This window comes from Osmia bicornis, chromosome 10, assembly GCF_907164935.1.
Source record: "Osmia bicornis bicornis chromosome 10, iOsmBic2.1, whole genome shotgun sequence".
Classification (NCBI taxonomy): domain Eukaryota; kingdom Metazoa; phylum Arthropoda; class Insecta; order Hymenoptera; family Megachilidae; genus Osmia; species Osmia bicornis.
This window is the reverse complement of record NC_060225.1, coordinates 2,259,704-2,286,201: the sequence shown is the minus strand read 5'-3', so window position 1 is coordinate 2,286,201 and position 26,498 is coordinate 2,259,704. Positions and strand designations below refer to the sequence as shown.

The 26,498-nt window shown below is 30.3% G+C and overlaps 1 protein-coding gene across 7 annotated transcripts; it reads left to right on the top strand.

The window, feature by feature from the left end:
- The first annotated feature begins 28 nt into the window (after positions 1-28).
- LOC114881255 (biotin--protein ligase) lies at positions 29-21,040 on the top strand. 7 transcript variants are annotated; one of them, XM_029197978.2, is made up of 18 exons: positions 29-171; positions 273-285; positions 1,408-1,611; positions 4,069-4,205; positions 4,292-4,462; positions 4,929-5,082; positions 5,147-5,212; positions 13,760-13,954; positions 14,052-14,346; positions 15,876-16,010; positions 16,220-16,546; positions 17,351-17,702; positions 17,897-18,079; positions 18,169-18,301; positions 18,582-18,742; positions 19,444-19,558; positions 20,137-20,350; positions 20,572-21,040. In XM_029197978.2, exons 3-18 carry the CDS (start codon positions 1,458-1,460, stop codon positions 20,741-20,743), a joined length of 2,964 nt encoding a protein of 987 aa, XP_029053811.2. In that variant the 5' UTR covers positions 29-171; positions 273-285; positions 1,408-1,457; the 3' UTR covers positions 20,744-21,040. The 7 variants fall into 7 exon arrangements, with proteins under 7 accessions (XP_029053811.2, XP_029053814.2, XP_029053810.2 ...); XM_029197981.2 differs by having other exon boundaries at positions 29-285; positions 13,769-13,954; XM_029197977.2 differs by having other exon boundaries at positions 29-285.
- Positions 21,041-26,498: the final 5,458 nt, after the last annotated feature.

The following is a 26,498-nucleotide window of genomic DNA, read 5'->3' as shown; positions in this document are numbered from 1 at the left end:
CCCGTATAGTCAAAGGTACCGACACTAACGATGAGTGAGCCTACTGTTCTTTTTTATACTGTGGCCTGGTGGTGTCTAGAACCCCAAAGTTATGATTCCGCGCGAACAAAGGCATGTCCAGTCTTGTACAATCTGTAGTCACTGTTCTATTTCAAGCATCAATAAATTAGTGTATGTTGTAGAATGTTCTTACATTTTAACGTATAAATGTTAAACCATATTTAAAATTGTTAACTAATGCATTTGTTTCTAATCCTGTGGATAAAAAGTAGTATTTGAAAATAGGTATGTAATTTATAATACTTTTGCTAGAAAGTATCTATAGTGTTAAACGTTTGATAATTATTATTATTTAAAACAAAACTTGTAAAAATACAAATAATATGAATATAATTCTTAAAAACAGAGATGTACTTTATTGTAATATGTTTCGAAAGTTTGATAACAAAGCTGTTTCTATATAGGTTATACTTGATCTTACAGTAGATAAAACTTAACCCTTAACTGGTGACAGAGGAATCTTATCTCAATTCCACTTAGTATAATAAACTTTCAATGTATAATTATGTTGCAATAATTGTACAAAGAATGAAATATAATAAGTTAAGATTCATGCTTCCACAGCCATTTGATTGTCATTTCTTTTAAATTGCTCTTTACAATATTATATTTATATTTTTACTCATTTATTCTGTATATTTGTTTGAAAATAATTTTTTTAAAAATATATTTCGATGAAAATGTTGAGTCATATCGTTGTGGTGGATATTCCATTTTAGTCCTTCCGTATTAGTATTCATTATTATTTTAGGTAAAAATTTTGTAAATAAATGTTACTATAATTGAAAGGAAAATATTAAGGTTCATACTGCCTTATTTCATATGAAGTTATTACAAGATTTAAGTTTCTGACATCAGAATTTGTTCTATTAATTTTAAATAAGTTTAAAATTCTTGCATTAAATTCAACTTTTAATTTGTTTATTGCATTCTAATGTAAGATAATTTAGTATAAAAAAGAATAAGTCCAAAACTTTCTCAATGTTGGATTGCAAAGAGTTAATTAAAACTACATACCTTTTTTGTGTAAGAAGAAAGAAATTCAGTGTATTATGGTATTAATGTTATTCAAGGTTCTTCAAGGTCAAATTTTGTTAAAAATGTAAAAAACTATCTTAAGTATTATGGTGAAACTTAAATGTGAAAGATTTAAAATCAAATTTGAAAGATTTTTTTAAACCACTATTGTATTTAAAGATAACAACATAAAAAGATTAAAAGTGAATGACTTCATAAAAAATTTGGAAAGTTTTTGTTGAAATAAATTATTCCTGTTTATTTGTACTTAACAGGTTTTATTACAGATAAAAATATCTACACGCATGTAATAAATATTTATTATTTCAGGAATTTATATTAAGTTAATGCAGTAAATAGAAAAATATCATTTTATCAAGATGATCTTAACATTTTTCTACCTGATAGCGACATCAATTCAGTCCAGAAGAATTTTATTTTTAAAAACACATTTGTACAAATTGTTTCAAGGAAATACAATCAATTATCCATCAGTTATGTTTTATAACAAAGGATCGTTAAATTCTTGTAAAGGTAATGTATACAGTGAAATCATATAATGTAATATTGTATAATGCAATATAATACGATTGTAATATAGTACAACACTTTCTCTTTACTTTTGATGATATTAGAAGCTTTAGTTGTTATATTTTTTTAAATACTTTCAAAATTATTTGCATATTTATGTAGTACTATAAACATTACACAAATTCCTTTTAATGCTGTTTGGTAATTAATATAAAATTCAAGAAAGTAAATAAAGAAATTTCATGTGTAAAAGTCTGTATGTGTATAACAATTTCAAATTTTGGGCAACGTATACTTTGTGGAATAATATGAAGCCATTAAAGGCCATGCAAGGTTGCACAAGGTTTAAATAATAAAGTACCATGATTTTGGATGTAAGTTTTGTGTTTATACTTTTTCATTTAATTCAGCAGCGCACATGTGAAAATTCTTTAGGGCCCCTCCTCTATAAAATATTATTATTTTAATCATTTGTTAATAGTTGTTTATATATCATTGTCAGTTTTTATTATATATATGGGAACTGTGAGCATTTGACATAGACACTAATTTTTCAGAAATTCGCATGTGCACTGTCTGGTTCATAAATATTTAAAATTTTGAACTTTAATTGGTTAATGAAAGTCAATTCTGGTAAAATACTGACCTGTTCTTCTTAAAATCACTTTTATTGATATTACTCAAATCAGTTTAGATATTCATATTAAATTATCATCAACCATGTTAATTTATTGCAAAATTAATATAGGTTTAGTTGAAAAAAGAAGATAACAATTTTTAAACAATCTTGATATGTCCAAAATCACACTTATTATAAAGAATTATTTTTTAAACATCTCTTCTATATCTCTTTTACTTTTTGAGGTAACTTAATTTATCACCTTATAAGATTCACTCTATAAATATTATATCACTTATGTATATATATCACTTTATACAATTCCTAAATATTATTAAAACGCACAATTCAAATTAATTTGCTTCGTACATACAATTATTTATATTGCATTAAGTAGATATAAGAATTAATATAAGCAATAAGTATATAAAATATACATATATATTTATTGTTCAATTTTGTTTTAATGATTTAGCCTTATAAATAATTGAACCTTAATTAGCCTTATAAATAATTGTTCCCTAATGTCAGTTCCTTATAATAGGAACTCGTGCTATGATTACATACGAGATATGTACAAAATTTATATAAATGTGCTTCGTATCTTTAAATTTGGTTCATTATTTTTATTAATATATAAAATTGTTGAACATTAATACCAAAGGAAAAAAAGTGCTAAAAGTAGGATAATCTATTATCTCCACCCAAATTAATCTTAATATAATAAAAAAGTTGTCACAGAATAAAATTTTAATAGTATAGATTTTTTTATATAAAAGAAAATGTCCTGTATCAGTTCTAATTTACTTATTTGTTTTATAACCAACATATTTGAGTTGGGTTGAGATTATAGGAAAGTACTAATGGAATTTTTTAAAGTAGTTTGTATCAGTGTTCTCATTTACATATTTTAATGCATCACATATACATTTAGTAAGTAATAATTAATTTTATTATTTAATTTACACGTGTATTATCATAAACAGTTGTTACATCATTATTCTAAATAAGTATGTAGTAAAGTTTTATTATCATCAAAGGATTAAACTGTAAATTACATTTTGTTCTTTTTTAAATATTGTTTTATTATGCTAATTTGATTTATCTAAATAGCCTTATTATTGGATAAAAGAGATGTTGTCTATTACTTTATCTTAATAAATATGGTCTAGAATCTTTTGTATGTAGTATTTCATGTTTCATTATAGCTGGTAATCATTTAGTTTTTTACTTTCTATATTGATGTTTATTTAACAATATTAATTTAATATTATATTTATCTACATATGTATATACAAATATATGAAATAAAATTCATATACAACTATTATTTGCCTCGTTATTGGTTGTATTTATAGATAACATAAAATTCTCAGATTTAATAAAACTTTCGTTTGCAAAAAGCGTTAGTACATTTAGTTAGTTATAACGTTAGTTTATTTATAAAATAATAACTGATTGAAAATAGTTAGAATATTATTACTTACTGGGATACACCTTCAACATATGTGGCCTTCTATATTTCATATTTAAACATGTTATAGAACATTTGTTTCTTATATTTTGAATAAACTCGAATTATAATAATTAATATAAGTACTTGAATTGCACTGTAGAATTGCACTCTACATTTCACTGAGAATTTATTCTAAAAGATTAATTTTGTTCAAATCTTTTACTTATTTTGTATTTTATTGTTTGATTTGTTACAAGATGGAATTTTTATGTTTAAAATGCAAGTACCTTTTGTTTTGAATCTTTAATGATATTATATATGAACACATATTCTATTATACAGAAAGTACAGAAGTACGTAACGAAATTTGTTTTATTATTTTAAGAATCAAAATCGCGTGTAGATGACTACGAGAACGATGAATTTATGACTTCTAGTTTATGTGAGAATAAAAGTGATGCTAAACTTGAAGAATTATTATGGTATCGTGGTGATACAAGATTGTGCACTATATACCCTCAAGTATGCATCAACTAATCATAATATACAAAATACATTTTGAATACAGCATACTTGTTTAATTATTTAATTAATTGGTATTTTACCAGCAAAAAGTTGACATCTCAAGTTGGTTAACATACCAGTATGGAAAAACATACTTTCCTTTGTATGCAAATAATCACTGTGGAACTTTATTCCATTCCGAATACAGACTTTATATTCTTGTTGAAGCTGATCTTGAGAGTTATAAACCCCTAGCAGCAACTAAAGCCACAAAGGTATTATTTCTACTTATTATAATTACTACTCAGAATGTGGTCACATGTCACAAGAAACATTTGGCTTATGCTTAATCTGTATCTATATTGCCTTTTATTACTTTATATTTTTTTTGCAACAGAAATAATATTACATAGAAGACGATTTTTGTATTTGATAAAAACTATTTAAAATAAGAATTATTACATTTTATAATTTGATGATTATCGTAATTTAAATTTTTGTATTCAAGTAAAAGAAATTTCATAAACTGTACAACATACACATAGATGTATTTTCATAAAAACAATAGTTACTACAAAACTTGTATTAGCAATATAAAAGTGCTTAGTAAAACAACTGAAACGAAAATTTTAATACCTAAGGTAAACTGTTATTACTAAAATACAGAAATATGTTTAACTGGTAATATTTAGTAGAGTTATATGTTACATAATGATAGTTTAAGTATATTATATCTTTTAGGTTGAAGATTATGGTATAATTATTACATGGACGGCTGATAAAAATATTGATTTAATCATAGAATCTGATTTAGATATGGTCGCGAAATTTTTTATTGCAGCGATGGAAGGTCAATGTTACATTAATAATGGCCTGTTACTAAAACGTATAGAAAGTACGTACAAATTGAGAGTTTGCTTATTAAAATTTTCAGATTAAAGTAGCTGTATATTTTTCAGCTGTCTTGATATCAGGAAAACCTTGCCTTTACAATAACGACTTATTGAATTCGCCTCCAACTAAAAGTAAGAATTTTAAATAATTAGTTAATGTTAATGAATGTAGCTTTAAATTAGTGTTCTTTAAATATATAGTTATTTTCAATATTATGTTATTGCTTAATGCTTTTAATGTGTAAAACTATTGAAATTGTAAATATTTTATTATTCTATATGTATATTCTGAATGCATTATTAGTTCAGTTTTTACATTTATTCGGGTACATAGTATTCTTATTTTATGTAGAAGAATAATTTTTTAGATACATATACAGGGTAGCCCATATAAACTGTTACGAGTTCTTTCCTTAGGAACTAATAGGGACAGCAACATTTTTTTTATGTTCTTAGATCAAAGGGGACTTTTTATCTAATATACCTACTATAAAGTACTGTTGTTGCATCTCTCCTAAAATAGTAGCGGTGTTAATCTACATATATAGTACACAAGGCTTTACATTTTTAGATAGTTTATTTAAAAATAAATAGCATTTATCTGAAAAATTTGTTTATATCTTATATAATTAATGAAATGTGATAAGAGATATGTTTCATTTGGAGAATTTCACAGGTGAATGGCAATGAAATGTGCAATTATTTGTCGTGTATTTCTTACAATTAAGGTTATTGGAAATATTAACTTAGTTAACTGAGATTATGATGGTGGAATAAATTTCACGTTTGATGCGCTCTAATAAGGATTATTATTGGTCGGTTTCTTTTCGATTTTGATAAAACTTCGCAGGTTTGTAAAACAGTCAAAAATAATTATGAACACCATTTGAAAATTGATACCTTCAAGGCTATTTTGGAAACAATAAAAGATAAATTTATACCTCAAATTTGATAATTATAACAGTTTATTACTTAATATAATAATGTGATGAAAATGATTTTTTATAAGTTGCAAAAATTTAGAAAATAATTGAAGTTTAGCCCTTTGATGATAAAAAATTATTTTTATTTAATTTTAGAATCGAACAGCGTGCTTGAAAATATACATTCCATGTATGGAATTTGAGATATTATAGATAATAGCTTACATGGTATCAGGTGGCTACTTAATGATGGAAAAATTATTGTATTATCAGATAAAGCATTTTACAATCATAAAGCTAACTAATCTTAATAACAAATCAAGATCTGAAAATATTTATACATAGACATAGCGTCGAAGTCTGAAGTTAATAAATTCAGGTAATATACGTTTTGCAGTGATATAGTATGTTCTTTCTTCATAAAATCTATAATTTGGGTAAATAAAATAATTGGAAGTAATGTTTTCATTTCATTAAATTTTCGTTTATAAATACAACATTTTATTAAAGAGTCTAACCGTGTAAGCATAGTGAATCGGCTTCAGCAACAATTTCGGTTGATATTTATAACACATAATGCTTTTTGCCTAAAGAACAACTGTGAGCAATTTCAACCCCCTATCTCCCTCCCTGGTAAAGGAGATATGACGGTAACAACCCAAAACTTTACTATTTTTTTCCTTGGAAATTGTTTAAGATATTTGAATACACTACTGCTGCTGTACTTCACATATTTTTTTTTTTTTTACTTTTATTCGATGATTAAGGGTTAAAAATCGTGACGGGCCGGTGCAACGTGTTCCCTTGTAGGTCGGTTAGTTTGAGCGTCACTAACGTTCAGTGTGCCTTTGCCTTTTGAAGGGGCGTTATATTGGTTTTATTTCTTTTAATCATGTTGTATTAATCTGATATTGTTGAAACTTTTACAAATAATAGTTAAGTAATAAAGGATTATTTCTAATTTTTCGGAGGGGTGTCACTCAAGGAGTTGTTTATACAAATCACCTTTAAAAATTTATTTATTAATTTTCAATCAAAATTTTTGAAAAAGATATATAAATAATTTTACGTAATATGACAAAAAAAATATGCTATGAATAAAATAATTCTTACTATGGATTACCTGCTATACAAGTGATGTACTGATAAGTTTCGAGGTTTTATTGAGGCATAATCTTATTGGTTCAGCTGATAACAATACTCTTCTGTATTTCTGTCTTCTATTCAGTTTTGGATCCGTCGCATGACGGATGTAGGGATAGTCATAATTCAAACGTATGAACTTTATATGTATAACGATACTTCGATTAAAATTAGACGTTTAAACATTTTAACATACAGGGCGTTTGACTGGGAGTGGGCATCCTTTCAGGAGGTGGTTGCTGGGATGATTCTAAACAACTTTTCCTTTACCAATTTATTTTTTATCAGATTTAGTTTTTAAATTATTAATGAAAAATACTAACCGATCAAAGCGTGAATGGGGTGCAGGCTTAACCACGGAAGTGTTGGGTATGAAAATCGGACTTGATTGTGATCGCGCACAAACAACTCGACACAGCGTTGGTAACAGTAAGCGTAAAAAAATGTATACTTATTTGCAGTCGAGAATCTTGTAACTATTGTCTGACGTTTACTATGTTATCGTTGCGGTGCCGAGTTGTTTGGTCGCCACCGCATTTAAATCAGGTTCTCATAGCCAACACTCCTGTGGTTGAGTCGGTGATCTTCATTAATAATTTAAAGACTAAGCCTTAACAAAAGTTCTGGTAATAAGTTCAAGGCGATAATACTCTTTCGGGGACACCCTGTATATCTAATTCTATTTTGTTATGTACTAGCAAGTACTATTTTTTCTAATTTCATATAAATATTAGAAATTACATGACATTTAATACATTGGGTGTTCCACTTAACTTGAACACTTTGAATATTTTGCTTGCTTTTTGATACTGTAGTAAACAAAAATTGATTCTCAAGGTCATAATTTCCAACAATTCAAGGTTATAACATAATGGCTAACCTCAGGGTCAATTCAGTAATCTATAAATAAAGCGGATTGTAGCTTTCCAGGAAGCCCCGTTCTAAACCTTTCATTTATTATGTTATCAATTCCGAAGTTTGGAATCCTTTATAATGTTGCAAATGTTCGATCCAATTGTTATTGCAAAACTAAATCCTTACAAACCTCAATTTATGAACCTCGGACCCTAGAAATCTTAATTCGGTCCTGCATGGACTTAAGGGATGACATTTTTTAATTGCAAAGTTGTATGGGTTTTCATACATAATAATGTGATATTTATAATGTTCTAATATTTCAAAAATAATGGAGGTAGTTATTTTTTAATGATAATAACTACAGATGGTATACTTATACACGACTGGCTCAAGGCCTTTTTCAAAGCAAGCTATTTTCCATTTTTTACGCCCTCCTATTATCCCCACTCCCACTCCAAACATAAATAAGATCAAGGAGGAATGAAAGAATTAAAATGCAATACTCCATCACTTTATTATAATTTAATTATATTAATCATTAATTTGCCTATTAAAAATTTATTAAAAAAAAATTATAACCTATTTCTTTCTTTTCTAATGTTTTGATCTGTGCTTTGGTCAATGAGTAATATAAAGAGGGGGAAAGCTGAAAAAATATTCACTTTTCATATCTCAGAGAATAAAAAAAGGAATTTTATATTTTGGCGTTCTTTCCGAATTACGCCTGAAGCTATTGCCTCATTAGCTTGTTATCTAAGCCAGTCCTGCTTATACATTCAATTTTGAATTCAACTACAGTAAAACCTGGATAAATGCAACGAAAGAATGCTTGGATAAGTGCAACATCGCTATCCCCTCCACTTGGGGGGATCCCCCTAGGCGAACCGAGCCGCTCGACGAGGAAACCGTGTAATATGATCCGACCGTAATATCTGTGTGACTAATACTAATTGAATGATAAAACATTTTTATTTTTAACTTTTTCTTAATGAAACTTTTACTAACGCATTTGTGAGATTTTTCTGATTAAAATGACATCAAACACGATATAGTTTGAATTATATTTATAAACAATAGTAATAGAATAAACAACATAGAATTGACACCACGACTGAATATAAATGATGTTGGCTGAATCCAAAAGATGTGTACGGACACAGAATCGGCATGTCGGCTGAATAGAAAACATGTGTACGGACACACAGTCGGCATGTCGGCTGAATAGAAAACATGTGTACAGACGCAGAATCGACACCTCGCTTGGATAAATGAAACATTAAATGCCCAGAATCGACACCTCGCTTGGATAAATGCAACATTAAATGCCCAGAATCGACACCTCGCTTGGATAAATGCAACATTAAATGCCCAGAATCGCCACCGTGCCTGGATAAATGAAACCTTTGAAACCAGAGCCGACACCGCGACTGGTTTTGATTTCGATCTCTGTTGCTTTTCGCCAACCTTTAACATCAATTTTAGCAAGTAATTATAATTGAAACTATATCGTGTTTGGTACCATTTTAATCAGAAAAATTTCACCAATGTGTTAGTAAAAGTTTCAATAAAAAAAAGTCAAAAATAAAAAAGTTTTATACTTCAATTAGTATTAGTCACACCGATACGTTTCGGCTCTTTCCTTTGATCATCGGACCTCTCTCTTTCAGCCACTGTCTGTCCCTTTCTATGTTCACGCTTGGCTGGTCGTCGCGTGTAACCCGAGATTCGACACCTCGCTTGGATAAATGCAACCACTGGGTCCCAATGTTGGTTGCATTTATCCAGGTTTTACTGTACATGTTTGAGGATATACAGAGTGTCCAATTTTAATCTATGAATGCAAATTAATCGTAAATTATCCGTTACATGAAAAAATCGTTCAGATAGAAACTGTATGATTTCGAGGGGGATATACAAATGTGATGTAATTAATTTTTTGATGGATGGACGAGTAAATGTCATACGAAGGTGAGGTACAATTTTTTAAATGAATCACGTAGTTTTTCATGCATTTATCAATACAGCTCTGTACTAAGGTATTTATGTAAAAACACCATTAGTTTCAGATACTTACACGGGAAGTTCGGTAACTCGAAAATTCCGATTTTTTTAAAACTTTGCAGGTTTGTAGGGGACCTCAAGAGAAGTATAGCGCAATTTTTGTTTTTGGTCCAATTTCAGTTCTTCAGGGTGAAAACACCCGCTGAATGTAGTTTTCATAGGTGTTTCCATATTTCCCTGTATATCTTTAAAACTATCGTAAATATAAAAAAATGGTTAAAATAAACGTTGAATGGTTTTTAATGCTCTATAAAACAAGGCAATTAATTTGATAAAAATTCTTTGTTTAAATAAAAAAATTCCCCCACCACTGTTATTTTGAAAAATTTTGAATTCTCTATCACGTCGAAAAACACGTAGAACCTCATTATAAATGCTAAATTTGTCGAATAAAGTGGTATTTAAATAATTTTAACCGATACATGCACTTTGTACGCCCATCGTTGCACTTTGAATGATGCTTTATCACTTGCCACGTATGTGTGCGAGCACAGGTGTATAATATGTGTATATTATAACCATTTTTTTATATCTACGATAGTTTTAAAGATATACAAGGAAATATGAAAATACCTATGGAAACTACATTCAGCGGGTGTTTTCACCCTGAAGAACTGAAATTGGGCTAAAAACAAAAATTGCGCTATACTTCTCTTGAGGTCCCCTACAAACCTGAAAAGTTTAAAAAAAATCGGAATTTTCGAGTTACCGAACTTCCCTTGTTAGTGCCAATATGTGTGACCTCGCCTTGTCATTTTAGATTTTAGAGTATTATACTAGTACGAGTATATGTATATTAACATTGTTCAGTTAAAACCCTAATTATCATTTCTTTTTTAACTCAATTACAACAAGTAAGGTTAAAATGAAACAGTGTCAGATATAGTTTTATTTAAATAAAAAAAGTCGTATCGAAAAATGTTTATTACATTTTTTATTTTAATATTGTAGGAGAGAAAAAGGTGTTTTTCGTTTCGGGATCGTCTGTCAGATTTGTCAGTGGGGCTGACAACAGACGATCCCTGCCCCAGACACCTATCGGAGCGCTATTCGGAAACTTATATTCGAACGGCAAGCCGGGCGACCGCTTGCGAGAACACTGCACCGATCTCTCGCCGCCACCTAGCGGTCCCTGGCCCGAACTCAAGGCGTCCGGGGAGACGAAACTTTTTTCCCTCCACTAAACGCCTACAATATGCATAAATATTTATTTTCTAACTAATTTCATTACAAGAATGGATCCATTTACTATAAAACTTTTTTATGGATACGAGGTGCCCACTTAAGCGTCCACAGTCGGGACCGAATACGGACGCTTAAATGGGGAGGTGACTTCTGCGAATTCAACTGAAGAAAGGAGAAGAGATGAGTGCGAGTAGGATACCTATATTCTATACATGCGAATGCGGCGGTCAATTCGAACGTCATTTGTCATTCCGAATCCATGATCGTAAGGCCGCGATTCCATATGCGTGAATACTTCGACATGTGTGGAACTTCTGTTTCCAAGAACTGGTGGGGATAGCGACGGACTCTTATGTGGGCAAAAATGCGGACGCCTAACTGGGCACCTCTGTAGTTGATGATATCAAGTATTACAGGGCATACATTCTACAAGATGATTCTCTCACAGCGCAACACAAAAGCCGTCCCGCACAATGGAACCCTGCTGTTTTTGCGGGTAAAGAGATCCAGGGACCATATCGCCGGACCCAAAACTGCTTTGTGTGTGTTTATGGCTGAGACGAAGACAAGAAACGGAACAGCAGGGGTTCCATTGTGCGGCACGGCTTTTGTGTTGCGCTGCGAGTGAATCACCCTTACATAAGCATAGTACAAACTGCAATATTACAGTTATTGGTTATAACTATTGAAGTTAGAGATAAATTTTTCTTATATTGTACATCAGAAAACTATTTCGTGCTTAATATGTATGTAAGTATGTAATATTTCTTTTCTTTTATTTCAGAAAATATTTTGGGAATTTGTTATGCGTTTTTATATTAATGTTATTGCTTTGCATTAAAGGAATTCTGTTATTTAAAATCAAAGTGTAACATTTTTAAAAGTATTTTTGTTTTCGTTGAAGCAAGTTACACTACCTGCATAAAATGATGATTTAAGGATACTTTAAAAGAATATGAATACAGTAGCAAAAGAAAACAGACATTTGGTAATTTACTTTCTTTATTTTTATAATATAACTTACTTAAATATCATCATAACTATGCATGATACTAAAAATCGATTAATATTGTAACTTACTAATGTAAAATTGTTTTCTTTTGTTTTTTTAATAGTTTTGATTTTCGAATGTGAACTTATTTTTTACATATTATAAAAATGTTTGAAAAGAAGATTATTTAAATGCAAATATTTAAAAACAGAAATATTTAGAAATATGTTAAATTAAATTAAAATTTAATGGGCTTGTTTTAGTAAATTTATATAAGTAATGGGCATTTTTTTTTGTGTTATAAGAATTCACTAATAAGGGAAGCCCACGATTTTTGGAATACCAAAAGTATTTGGTAAATTCTGTAAAATTATAGCGCACACTTCTTCGAAATAAGGGAAAAATTTGCATTAAAAGTTTTGTGATGTCAAATTGGTGTTTCGAAAACTATAAATTTTAACAAATTCTTCAATTTTCTTACTGGGTTTCATTCTCTTCTTTTTCATCCTGCCTTTGTTACTTTCTACATTCATTTTATGCTCTTTTTTTATGCACATTTTTTCTTCTTTTTTGCTATTTTTTTTCTATTATACAACTACAATCATATATTGAAGTGATTCATTTTCTGCTTTATAGAATTGACATATTTTTCATTCTTTTACCGTTCCAGCATTTGTGCATTTCAAATTTCCTATTATATTATATTTCTTCCACTTCATCTTTCATCTTCAATTTCCACCTGTTTGTTCTGTTCTCTACATGAATATTTTGTATTGCCTTTCTCCATTTTATTTTTTTTTTTAAACTAAAGATGCTTATATAGAAATCTCAAAACTTTTAAAAATAGGTAGTTTTATTAACAAAAAGCAGAGTTGATCCTGAAATCGTAGGAGATCCTCTGTCTCCTAAAAAATTATTTCTGCTATGTTATGGCGCCTTCGATATCATATAATTTTTGTAAATATACATTCTTCATATCTCTAGAAATAATGGAGATATTCAAATATTCTGCTACTCATGCCCCACCCTGTATACTGCTTTTATTGAATCTATTAATTTCTCTTTAATTCCATTCTTTCTCATACATAGCTATAATAATTTTTTTTTACCTTGTTAAAAAGTGCTTTTAGATTTGATACCACGTAATATTTGTTTAGGAACAAATCTTGTTTTAAATAGTCTGATAGATTTAGAACAATTAAATATTTTATACACATTTAGTAGTATAATTAATATACAGTGTGTGCAAAAATTTTTGTTGTCTGATAATTATAAAAAATATATAATATTTAAATGTAAAAACAAACTTGAAGTAGTAGTAGTAGTAGTAGTAGTAGAAAGCCAGTGGGGAAATAAAGCCTCTAGAGTCCTAGAGTCACCTAAGTGTATGTAGCTTTTTGTTTAAACTAATATATAAAATTTTATAATAGCTGTTCATGAGCAAATGTATTTATAATATTAATAATCAACAATCAGCAGATATAAAATATGTATCTAATATAATATTCCTTTAATAAGAATTTATAGATAAAGCAGAATGGGAAATGCACATAGAAAAACTAAGATCGTTAAGCAGTACTGCCAGAATAGCTAGAGAAGAATGCAAACCAGTTGAAGTTAATGAATTGCCAGCTGTAGTAGTGTATCCAGAAGATATATCGAGCATGCCAGGAACACACTTTAAGTCACAAGCAGTTTCAACTGAAACTCTAGGTAAATTAGATCTATCTATATTTTAAATTTCAAAATCATTATTCTCAAGAATTTTGTGTGAACTTTATATTTAATAGAAATAAATTTCATATGTTAGATGGTACAACTAGAAGTCAAGCTTCAACACCGTCTTCTACAAAAACATCTCAACAAGGAAGTGAGATGTTTTCAAGTGCGATGCTAGATTCTACTGATGATTTCACTGTATTTCAAGGCGTATCACGATCTGGCAGCAAATCGCTTGATATGCTTGATAACTTGGAAGAAACATCTCAGAATACACAGTTTAGACAAGTCTCTTGCATTGATATTAAAGATATGAGTAAACTGAAACCAAAAACGTTTTACGATGCTAAGGATAGTAATGTAGCATCATCTACAACTAGTTTTAAGTAAGTATAACATAAGTAAATAATGAGTGATCGAAATTTATTTTATTTATCTTGTATAACGATAATTAATAATTTGGAGCAATAGTGTGCATGATTCTTTATAGACACTTCAATTGGGTATTACTCACATCTCTTTTTGATCTTCCTAATAGAATTACATATAAGGTAGATGCACCATCATTAGTTTCCTTAGAAAATTTGGAATTTTTGAATTTTTGAAACTTTAGAGCTTTATTTGGAGTTTTAATTCTATATAATTCTAGGTCACTTTTTTATAAGCTTCAGTAATTTATACAGTATCTTTAGTTTTTAAATATAATTTGCCTTTAATTAAAAAGGTCATTAGATAATTAATAAATTTAAAAATAGAAAAAGAAACCATTTTTTATAGTTTCTGGTCCCTATATACTAGTTCTGACTAATTAAAAAATTTAGTATTGCAAATTTTAAATGAGCATTTTTGGAGTTTCTCTCCTATAGGTTGTCCAGTGTGTCTATCTGTCTTTCTGTAGAGCAAAGACGGTAAGAGATAAACGAAAGCGGTTTTCGTTGTTATGTTTCTCATGGTCAGAAACCGTGCGTTTAAGGGTTTTAGACTTCCGGTTCTGACCGGAAGTGACACAAAACTAGAATTGAAAATACTGACCATATCAGATCTCAAAATGAATGTGATATTTAGAATCAGCATAAAAAAGGCTTCAAAATGACGGGTGATTCAATTTCCAGTCTGGACCGGAAGTTGGTTAAAATAACGGAAAACCAAAAAATTTAAGGAAAAAACTTTGTCTTAGAATAAAAAGAATACCAGTTATGAAATCAACATTGAAAGATCTTTGTGAAAATCTACTTTTGGACTTCCGGATTCACCATTTTTGACCGAAAGTGAAAATATCAATCACGTCAAATCTCAGAGAAATTCATCATTATTGCCGAGCAATGGAGAACTGAGTTGGAGAGTTGTATATTTATATATTTACATGTAAAATGTCAACATTTAAGTATATTTTGCCTTATACATATAATAGGTATATAGTTTAAAAGTTCATTTTGTAAGTTTTGTTACGTTTCTTTGATTTTACTACTTCCTTTTCCTCAATAAATTTTCCTTTTTAATTTGAAATATTTAATTTTTGGATTATAAAAGATTTTATGTATTATTTTCTATGACTTGTTAATGACAAAATTATGTGTAAAAGATTATTAAGAATTCAGTTTTTTAAAGCTTATGAAAAACTTGCAGGTATAAAACTATTAGCAAGCTAAATTTCAATTATGTTTCTTTATTTTTATATCTTTATACAATTAATAATAAAGCAGATAATTGAAAAAATGTTTTAAATAAATCTGCATCCTAAGAATTGATTTTAAAAGTATCTAAATAACTCTCATTGTATTTTTAGCATACAACTAAAAAAGTACTTTTTTGTGGTTCCCACTAATTGTTTGTAGACATAACTTCCAATGAAGAATACAAATAATTAATTATGTCAGTGAACGGTTTCATATCTTTTGCTATTTCTATTTTTCAGGAGTTCAATTGCAGAAATAACAACACAATTATCGAGTAAAAACGTAAAACCACCGAATGTTCTGATATATGCTGACAGCATTATTGCACGTAATAACGTAAGGGATGTATTAGAAGAATCCCTTGGCACAGATAAGTATGAATCATTTTCCCCAATTTTATTCATAATAAGATATGTAAAAATGGTAATGGGATTTCTGTTCTACTTTAATAGTTACTCTAAAAAAAGCTATAAAAAGCTGTTTCATTATTCAAAAGCTGTTGTTGAATCTAATCTTTGAATATTTTTCACAGATTGTATTTTTGTGTGTGTCTAACATTACAAAATTTTCTTGTTATGAACAGGTATGCTATTTACACGTTGACTTCAGATGAAGCACATAGTGACGCGTGGATAGAAAATGCAGCGTTAGTTGTTGTTTGTGGAAATGTTGGCAATGAGATTGGAAGTCAGATTATTGAATATATTCTTCGTGGTGGTAAACTTCTCGCTTTATGCTCTGATATAATTCACATTTTGCTTCCATCATTTAAAACGGCAGAAGTACGTGAAAATGAACTGGTTCACTTTTCTTATGGAAAATGGAAGCATGTTCGCATGATGCATCATATCTTTTGTTATCAAGCATCTCCTGTAAGGACTAGGTTTTCTCAGGAGAACGAGGATGTCAAGTAAGATATTAACATTTTCGCTTTATAGTTGTTGATCATTTTATAGAAAAGAATTCATAAAGATAATGATAATATTAAAATGCTACTTGATTAAAACTGATTCTGAATAATGTTTTTTTTTTTCGTGTTATTTTATTATTTCTGTTGTGAATACGTTAATCTATATATTTTCCAATTTTATCATTAAATATCTCCAAAATTATAAGAGAATACCAATGAAGTTGTAAGGAAAAGTTAGAGTTATATTCTTAATAACATATGTCAAGTTCAAGATCGTCATCAAAGCATGATGTCCCTTAAAATAAATAATTACTATTATAGTTATTTAAAGTAAACATCTTTAAATATTTTAATATTTCTATGTACCTTTGCCTTTGCTTACTCTTTTATTATTTCTTCATTCTATTTCTGATTAATAGTTACACATTAACGTTTCCCAAAACCAATAGAATTAGCTCGAATTAAAATTTTATTTGTCTTGAAAAAATTATAGTTTGTTAGTTTTTAGTATTTGATTAAAAGTCATTCCAATATGATTGCGTTGTATACACATTTTTATTGTACAAACTCCAATAATTTGACTGAAACAGTTTTACTAGAAATATAAAAATTTAATTTATCTTGTTTCTATAAGCTATTAGTTAATTAACTATGGCAGATGAAGGATAGCATTGATTTTTGCCTTTTTAGCAAATGGTTGAAATAATTTTTCTGCGATTAAGCAAATCTTATTATAGTTATAATTAGATGTAGTAATTTAACAATGTTACCATGATTTGAGAGGTTTCAAAAGCTCATTTTCAGAGTGTCTAGTGTGTCTCCTCCAACATCTGCAAATGTGAAAGATAAAAAAGGAAATTCACATTCGTTTGAAGTGAAAGTGTTGGGAACAGAGGAAACATGGCATACGCCAAGCATTTTATTAGCAACACTTTCGAGAAGCAGTGGTAAAGTTGTTTTTTCTCAAATACATCTGGAAGTCGATCCAATGCAATATGAACTTGAGGAAAGCAAATATAGTGCTTTGAAAGAAAGTAATGCTATCAGGTTGGAAATATTTAAGGACCTTTTAAATATACATCTTGGAATAGAACTTCGTAGTGCTTCAAAAATATCTGTCACTTACACACCAGCTTTCTTTTTGGGACGATATGAGGTGAGGAACACATCAATTGTTTTGTATGTTAATTATATCAAATACATAAAATAATTACATTCAATAAATTATTGACTTCTGTTGTTAAACTACTGTCATTTATATTTTTCAAAATTCAACAATTATGACAATTACAGTTTCTTCTGTATGTTGTCAAGAAATCAATAAAGTAATTTTCACTTTATGTTTTGTAGTTAAAGTTGGAAATGTTAGAAAGATTAAAGCATATTATGAAGTCGGATGATACTTTAAAAATTTCAAAATTAGAAGTTCAGTTTTGTCGAAGCAGTACTGTTCCTCGCTCAGCATCATCTTCATTCCTTCCTATAATGGTACATCAATGTCCAGATAATTTCTCAACTGTAGAATATTTTGAGGTAATTTTTCTATCTAGAAATTATAATACACATTTACTATTATTATTCTATTAGACTGTTTATGATATAGTGTGAATTTTTTATTACAGAATTTAAATACAAAAGATTTAGGTCGTTTAGTAATATATGCAGATGTAATGTCATCATCAATGAATGTATTTAATGGTCATCAGTTACAACATGGTTTAGCTGTTATTGTTCGTCAACAAACTGAGGGGCGAGGTATGATAGTATTATACTGCCTGTATAGTACTGCCTATGTATAAATCACAAAACACTTGACAAACTTACAATTAAATAAATAACAGCCTACTGCTGTTTTATTCTAAACATATCTTCATAAAAATATTACTAATTAATATCATTTATAGTATAAATGAATTACATTTATTCTATACATCAAATCAAACCTTATATTAACAAAGTCATTTTTGAAAATAAATTAATTTTATTTATATAATAAGGAATTTTTATATTAAAGATTATATGCATTATTTTTAAGGAAGAGGAAAAAATGCATGGTTGAGTCCAAAAGGATGTGCGATGTTTTCTGTGCAACTCCACATACCTGCTAGTACAATACTTGGAAATCGTATTTCAATTTTGCAACACTTGGTCTCTGTTGCGGTTGTGTCTGCTATTAAATCTTTGCCTGAATACGAGGTTTGTTTTCATACTATTACACGAATTACGTAAAGTGCTACAAGTTGTTTTTTCTTAAATCATAGCAGATATTGCTTCACTGTATTTTTGCATTAAATGAAAAAGTGGAGCCTGATGCTAACTGCATTGATGACTGTAGGCGTATTATTACACTCTCTACGATTAACTACCGACGCTCAAGAGTCATGCGTCATTTTAAAGTTCGACAATACTTAAACAAAGACTTAAACAAAATCCAATTTATTAAATTTTTTATCTTTTTCTCCAGATGGTATATTTCCGGTATAATCAATACGTAGCAAATGCGGTTGTCAATGAGTCAATTTTTTATTTATTTGGATAACTTTTAATGAATTGCAAAAAATTTATTTGAAGCACAATTTTTTTTGTATATTTAAATATAACCATTTTAATTGCCTTAGCGGTTGCTCTAAAAGAAAGACCAAAAGATCAGTTCTCTTTTTTTCATTGAATTCAGAAAGAGGGTGAAGTTAATATCTGGATATTTCATGGTTTTATAGTTGTTTTTCTTTTAGTTCTTACTTACTTGCTTTTCTGCTTTCAATCAAATAAAAGGTTTACATTATTAAAATATATCATTATTTATACAATTTAGCCTATATGTTACTTATTTTGTAATACTTGAAAGAGTTTAAAAATAATTGAAAACGTAATCATATAATTTTAATTTTTAATCACAGGAGATAGATCTCAGATTAAAATGGCCTAATGATATTTATGTTGGTAATGATATTAAAATTGGAGGTATGCTTATAAGCACACACGTAATGTCAAGTCTTCATATTTGTAATGTCGGTAAGTACAAATACGTATTATAATATTATCTCATCAAATTATTTTTATAATTTGTAAAATAATCTTGTAAACTGTTATTAGACATGCTTTCCTATTTTTGGCAATGGATATTGAAAACAAAATGTTTAGTTCAAACATATAATCAGTAACTGTTAGAAGTAATATTATTTACTTTTAAAACCTTTATTCATTAAGAATAATTGTTATTTATCTCACAGAAATAGTGTGTAACGTTAAATTAACTAATGTGTAATATACGTATTAGTTTTAGAAAACAGCTAAATTTAATGTATTTTAAAACATTTACATAATATATTAAAACACAATTGACTGCAAACTTTTGGAATTTCATTCCAATTAAATGAAAATTTAGTATGTACATATCTTACGGATCCAAATGAATTATGACAGGGTGAGCTAAATTCATTGCCTGGCTACTATAGTCTCTTGATCTCAACCTATTACTCTTACCTTTGGGACCATTTAAAAACTATTGTGTAGATTATTCCTCTGAATTATTGACATGCATTTATGAAACACCCTGTATATGCATTTTGTACAACTGTATTAATTTTTAGGAGTTGGAGTGAATTTATTTAATGAAAAACCTACATGTTGCATTAATGACATAGTTAATATGTTCAATGAAAAGTATAAGAAAAAGCTGAAACCAATATCATATGAACTATATTTTGCCATTGTATTTAACGCAATGGAAAAGTGGTTGAACACTGTACAAAAGGGTGATATTGATCTCTTCTTGGATGCTTATTATACATATTGGATGCACACGTAAGTCTTTTACATGTGTAATGTGCATTTAAATTATTTACAATGGATAGAACTTATTGGACACTACTGAAAAATTGGTCAATTTTAAACATTTATATTAAACTTAATAATATGACCTCATTATATGTTTTTCGTTTGAATTGTAGTTTGTTTTCCTTTAAATCTTAATAAATATTAGAATTAAAATTATTATGAATAATGTTTAATATGATTTGTTACAGTGATGCGGATGTGACAGTGGTATCTACATCGGGTGCATCGCAAAATGTTAGAATATTAGGTATAGATGAGTTTGGATATTTACGTGTACGATCAGAGGATGGCAGTATATTTACTGTACATCCTGATGGTAACAGTTTTGATTGTCTCAAAGGTCTCATAGTCCCTAAGTAAAATTAGAATCTCCTAGAGTTACAACTTTGTTGAAGATGTTCAAATAATTAATTGTATATTGTTGTTCTTTTTTATTTTTATACGTCGTGTGCATGTATGTTAAATTATTATAAGCTACATTGTAATCAAACGGTAGTTGTTCAAAATGCTACTATAGTTACTTATTTATTATCAGTTGCCTATATATAAAAACTATGTTTGTTCGAATTGACATGTTGTTACACAGTTTGATGTAATATTTTATTTAAAAGAGAAATAATAAAGCACTTTGTTAAGCAATAAAAAACAACAAAAGTACTGTCTGTGTAATTATTTATTAACGTTGAAACTGTGAAGTTTTGTTTTACAAAAGTTTGGGGTACAATGAACTCAATTGGTTGGCACCAGGATATAAAACTGTATTTGAAAAAACAAGAAACAATTATAAAACATTATAATTCATACTTCATTATTCTATACATTAATGTATTGTTTTCATATATAATTTTATATATATTCAATCTAAACATACAAACATGTAACAAATTGTAGTTACTTTTAAATACTTGAACCTTTCTTAAAAATCTCGTAACACGTTAATATATTAATTCTATACACATGAGTATTAAAATAACTAGAACATAAAATAACAATAAAATGACCTTTAGTTTCTTCGCCAAATTATCTATCAAAATGGTCACCATTTAATTAATAGTCCAGAGAAATTGTTTAAGTGTACTTGAATTTCAATCATCTAATTATAGATGTATGTATATATATAATTGCTATAACAATTTTTACAAATTCCAAAGCACACTGAGAGTTGGGAAAATTTGTTATCTATTGATAAACTTTAGATGCAGTTTGGGACAATTTTTCACTCTCGCAATCATTAAAATTTCACGACTTTTAAGTCTTATAATTATCACTTATTTTATAAATATTATTATTTTTTTTTTTATTCAAATTAAATTATGTACTTGTTTTAGACGACAAAACATTTGTGCTGAGTTTATATTTTTCGTTGTCTACCCTTTCGTGACGATTGATTTCTTTACTTACAATAATTAGTCTATGCAAACGCCCATGGTTGACTTTTTTGCCTTAGTTACAAATTTTTTATTCGAGTATATGAACTATTTCTAACAAATGGTAAAATAAACATAAAACACATTTGGTGATGGAATTTGAGTGAACTATTTTAATACTATATAAATTGCTAGCATTTGCTTGAAATGAACCAGCTTTATCATTTTGAAATATAAAATGGTGTTATTCATATCAGTAAAAACAAAATTAGTTGTTTGAGTCAGCCAAAGGTGTTTGATCATACAATAAAGATACAATATAAAGTGTGTTTCAGAATCATAGAACTATTTTAGCAAACCGCAGCTCTATTCTGATCAAAGTTTGATAAATATTAGAAAAAAGAATTATAATATTACATTCTCCAAATGCCTATTTAGTATGTATTTTTGCATAAATAAAATAAAAAGAAAACCTTTCTTCAGTATAAAATAGAGAAAAAAAGAAATCTATGTCCAAATCAATAAGACCAGTTACCAATATTTCTAATTTGTATTATTTTTGTAAAATAATCTTACCATACATTTCTTGCACTATGGTATTGCAACGTTTTCTAATGTTTACCAAACTCTTAGAGCTGCTCTTTCTACAGTAGTTCTATAATTATACATATATAAGGTATACACCTTATTTACACGTGTTCAAGATATGACAAATGTAGTCCATAATTCTACTAAAATTTATTTCATTATGTATCTCTTGCAATATCATATTCAAATTTTGATGCTAAATTTAATATTTTATCACCTTCCCAAGGAATTTAAAACCCACAATATACAATACTATTAACAGACAAAATCAACATGAATATAGATTTCTACAGTGTTTACATAATAATACATTATTTACAAATAAATAAACATTTATGTGTAATGTGTACAGGTTGTCTCGTGCAAGTGGATAGCTCTAAAATGGTAGAAGATAGACAAAAATATTATTAGGAAAAATTAAATGGTGTTGAATAGTGCATCATGTGATGCATGTGTCGGCACTAGAAGTTGGAATGATCCAAAGGTTTCATTAAGTTCGAATGCATTTTATTCGCTATGAAAAAGCTGTTGTGATACTGTGCAGAGATGGAAAGAATATTAGCGGAGCGGCACAGGGGCAAAGGATCACACGCTCCGCCCTGTCCCCACATTTGATCCTCGCGTTCAAAGTTCACTTTGTCACGAAGTCTCATTTTCCTTCTTTGTCAGGCGACGCGACTACATACAGGGTGATTCTCTCACTACGCTACCCAAAGGAAGTGCCGCCACAATAGAATGTAGAAGTCGACATCCCATTTCTGTCATCGCTTACTTCACCCCTGCAGCGAAGATGGCTGTGTGCGTGAAAATGTGTGTAATGAGCAGAAGAGTCTCATTTAAGCGCTGCGGAAAACAGAATATTTTCTTAACACATTTTCACGCACACAGCCGTCTTCGCTGCAGGGGCCACCTCGGTCAAGTAAGCGATGACAGAAATGGGATGTCAACTACCACATTCTATTGTGGCGGGACTTCCTTTGGGTAGCGTAGCGAGAGGGTCACCCTGTACTGTGCACCGATGAACAGAAGTCTCGCGGGACGACATAGGGGCAAGAGGGGATACTACGCACCAGGGCAAGTTTTAGCAATATTGGCGCTCTGGGCAAGATTATCGTGGCGCTCATTCAGGGGTGTAAAATTTTTAAGAAAAAAAGACAAAGTAATAATATGAAACAATGAATCTGTAGTTAGATTGTAAAAATTGTTAAACTACATAGCAGCTTTACTAATCTAAACGGATATATGTATTGTCAGTCCCATCGAAGTTGTCGCAGTGAAGTTGGCGCACTAACACATTCGCGCCGTGTCAGTGAGCCGATGGGCGAGATGCCGACGACGCGGCGTGAATGGTTAGTGAATGTGTAGCCAACTTCACTGCGACAACTTCGCTGGGACTCAGTGTACATACATCATAGACATAAGAAGTATAGACGGAGCCTTTCTACGAGGGGTAAGTGATAATCGCGGTAAGGGGGGAACTCATCTGACTTCGACTATTTTCGTAAGCGCAGACTCGGGTATGTTCGGCTTTTCGCATCCGTACGATGAGTTGCATTGAACTTGTCGCAGTGAAGTTGGCTACAAATTCACTAACCCATTCACGCCGCGTCGGTGAGCCAGTGGCGAGATCGGTTCACCGACGCTGCGGCGTGAATGTGTTAGTGAAGTTGGCTACAAATCGGCTCACTAACGCTGCGTGAATGCGTTAGTGAATTTGTAGCCAACTTCACTCACCAACGCGGCGTAAATGCGTTAGTGAATTTGTAGCCAACTTCACTCACCAACGCGGCGTAAATGCGTTAGTGAATTTGTAGCCAACTTCACTGCGACAAGTTCAATGCAACTCAGTGTACATACATACATGTGAAATGTGAGCCGAATACTACCGAGTCTTGCCGGAATAAGTCGAAGTCAGACGAGTCCCCTCCTCGCCCCAATTATCACAGCCCCCCTTACCTAAAGTAGCAGTTTATGCTCCGTCTATATTTCTTATGTCTATGACATACATAGATGCACAGTCGACTCTAGTACTAGCCATGCTGAACAACGTGGCAACACCGCTCACGTTACAATCGGGAGTTCTATTTTCAAAAACAGAGTCCTGTGCTCGGAATTGTAATTACCGTCTTTTTGAATTAAAAGCTGTAGTAATATACGCTATTTTGTATTAATTATGTATAAACAATACATAAACGTTGCAACTATGGCAAGTAGAAGTGATGTGGTAGTATAAAATTGTTATAAATGTGATATAAATTTTGTGTACTCTCGAAGTAGTTTGGTGTTGTAAAGCATGATATTTGAAATATTTACAGTGGTTTCAAGAAAATTTAGGTATGAAGCGAAATGAAACCATCTTTGGATCAAATTGAAACATTTAAGAATTGATAAACGTGTATATAAGTGAATAAAACCCTTGAAATAAGCGAAATTATTGGAACGAAACCAAAGAGGTTATGTGAAGTCTAGAGATTAGCCGAGAGTCTGACGACGTTGATTGGCTGGAAGATAGAGTAGGGTAAAGATGTTGATATATTCGGACCGGACTCCCGCGGTGTTGCCATTTTTACTTCAGCACGGCTAGTACTAGCGTCGGCTGTGATAGATGAATAAACTAGGGACACCGGATTGCGGCGCCCCCTACAGATCTAGTGCCCTGGACGATTGCCCGACCGCCCCCGCTCCCAATGCCGGCCGTGCTACGCACACATCGACTGACCCCCTAGTTTTACACGAGCCTGATTAGCAGATGTCATCATTTCGACCAATCATACGTCACGACCGAAAGTACGTGTGAACTGAGGTGGGTGAGCCAATCAGTTGCATTATTTTCATGGGATTTCTTGCGATCGGTGGACAGTATACATAAGGCCTCTTCCTTATATTGTCATTTTCTCTGGGGATGCCTATCAGGTAAAGCGAAAAGCCGGGATACAGTAGCTTATAAAGTCCATGTTGTTTTTTATATTTATCTTAAAATGTTTTATTATTTTCTCTAAACTTATTATTTGTAAGTGCAAGAAACGTAGTAATGAAATATTGGAATGTTAGTACAGTCATGGTACTTCAACTTTTAATTCTCTTCAGTCAGTGCCGCAACTATAATTGTTCTCTGAGGGGAGTGGGGGGCAACAAAATTTGTTTCATACCTTCTAATATCGTGATAATATTAAGTTTTCGAAAATAGTGCGATACTTATTTAAAAAAAAAAGTTTTTAATTTCTTAATAAAGTGAGATTCGAGACAAAGTGAGATAATACAAAGTCTGCCATGCGGTGAATTTTAAACCATGGGCGTAGGCTTGTATTATAGAGTTTGATCTACGAACCAAATAAAAATGTCACAAAACAGCCTACATGTTTCTACTTCAAGACCCTCTTTCCCTTTTAAAATTTTAAATTCTATATCTTTGCAATATATTGGAAACCAATTTGTGGATAATTTGAAATCGTAGTTATAAGACTGTAAGTTCAGTCTAATAATTTAATTTTGTTATATATATGTAAGGAATAAATAATTGTCTTCTATTAACAATACAGCACAGTTTCCGTATTTACGTTTTCATTCATGAAAAGTTATGCAAGAATATTAGTACTGTCTCCCTCGAATATACGGAATTGTTACGCCTATGTAAGAGCGTGCCACTAAAGTCGAATGGTGTGGATTATGCGAGGATCAAACGTGGGGTCAGGGCGGAACGTACTGTCCACCGATGACAAGATGTCCCACAGGACGGCACAGGGGCAACGGGGGATCCTCGTTCGCTCCGCCAGTTCCCCACCGTTTGACGCTTTCGTAACGCCAACGTTTGGTTTTTTGACGACGCTCGTTACATAGGCGTAGGATTTCTGTGTTTACGAGGGTCGGGTTTTTTGACCTACCGTTAATCATTTCGTACTTCATTTAATATATTTAATATATCATTTCGTACTTGAAAAAAAACCTCAAGTGGTTTAGTTCGATTTCGAAAAAATTATTCTGTTTTAAAGCATATGCCACTACTTTTCGGATCCACTGTATGTCTACGCCAATGCTCGCCTCACACTATCTCACTCAGTTTCGATACGTCTCATCGACTTTCTTCGTCACACGGTTTGAATTAGTGTTCGTGATCGTTTTAGCCAATAGCTCGCTAGAATTGAAAATGCGTGTGAAATGAG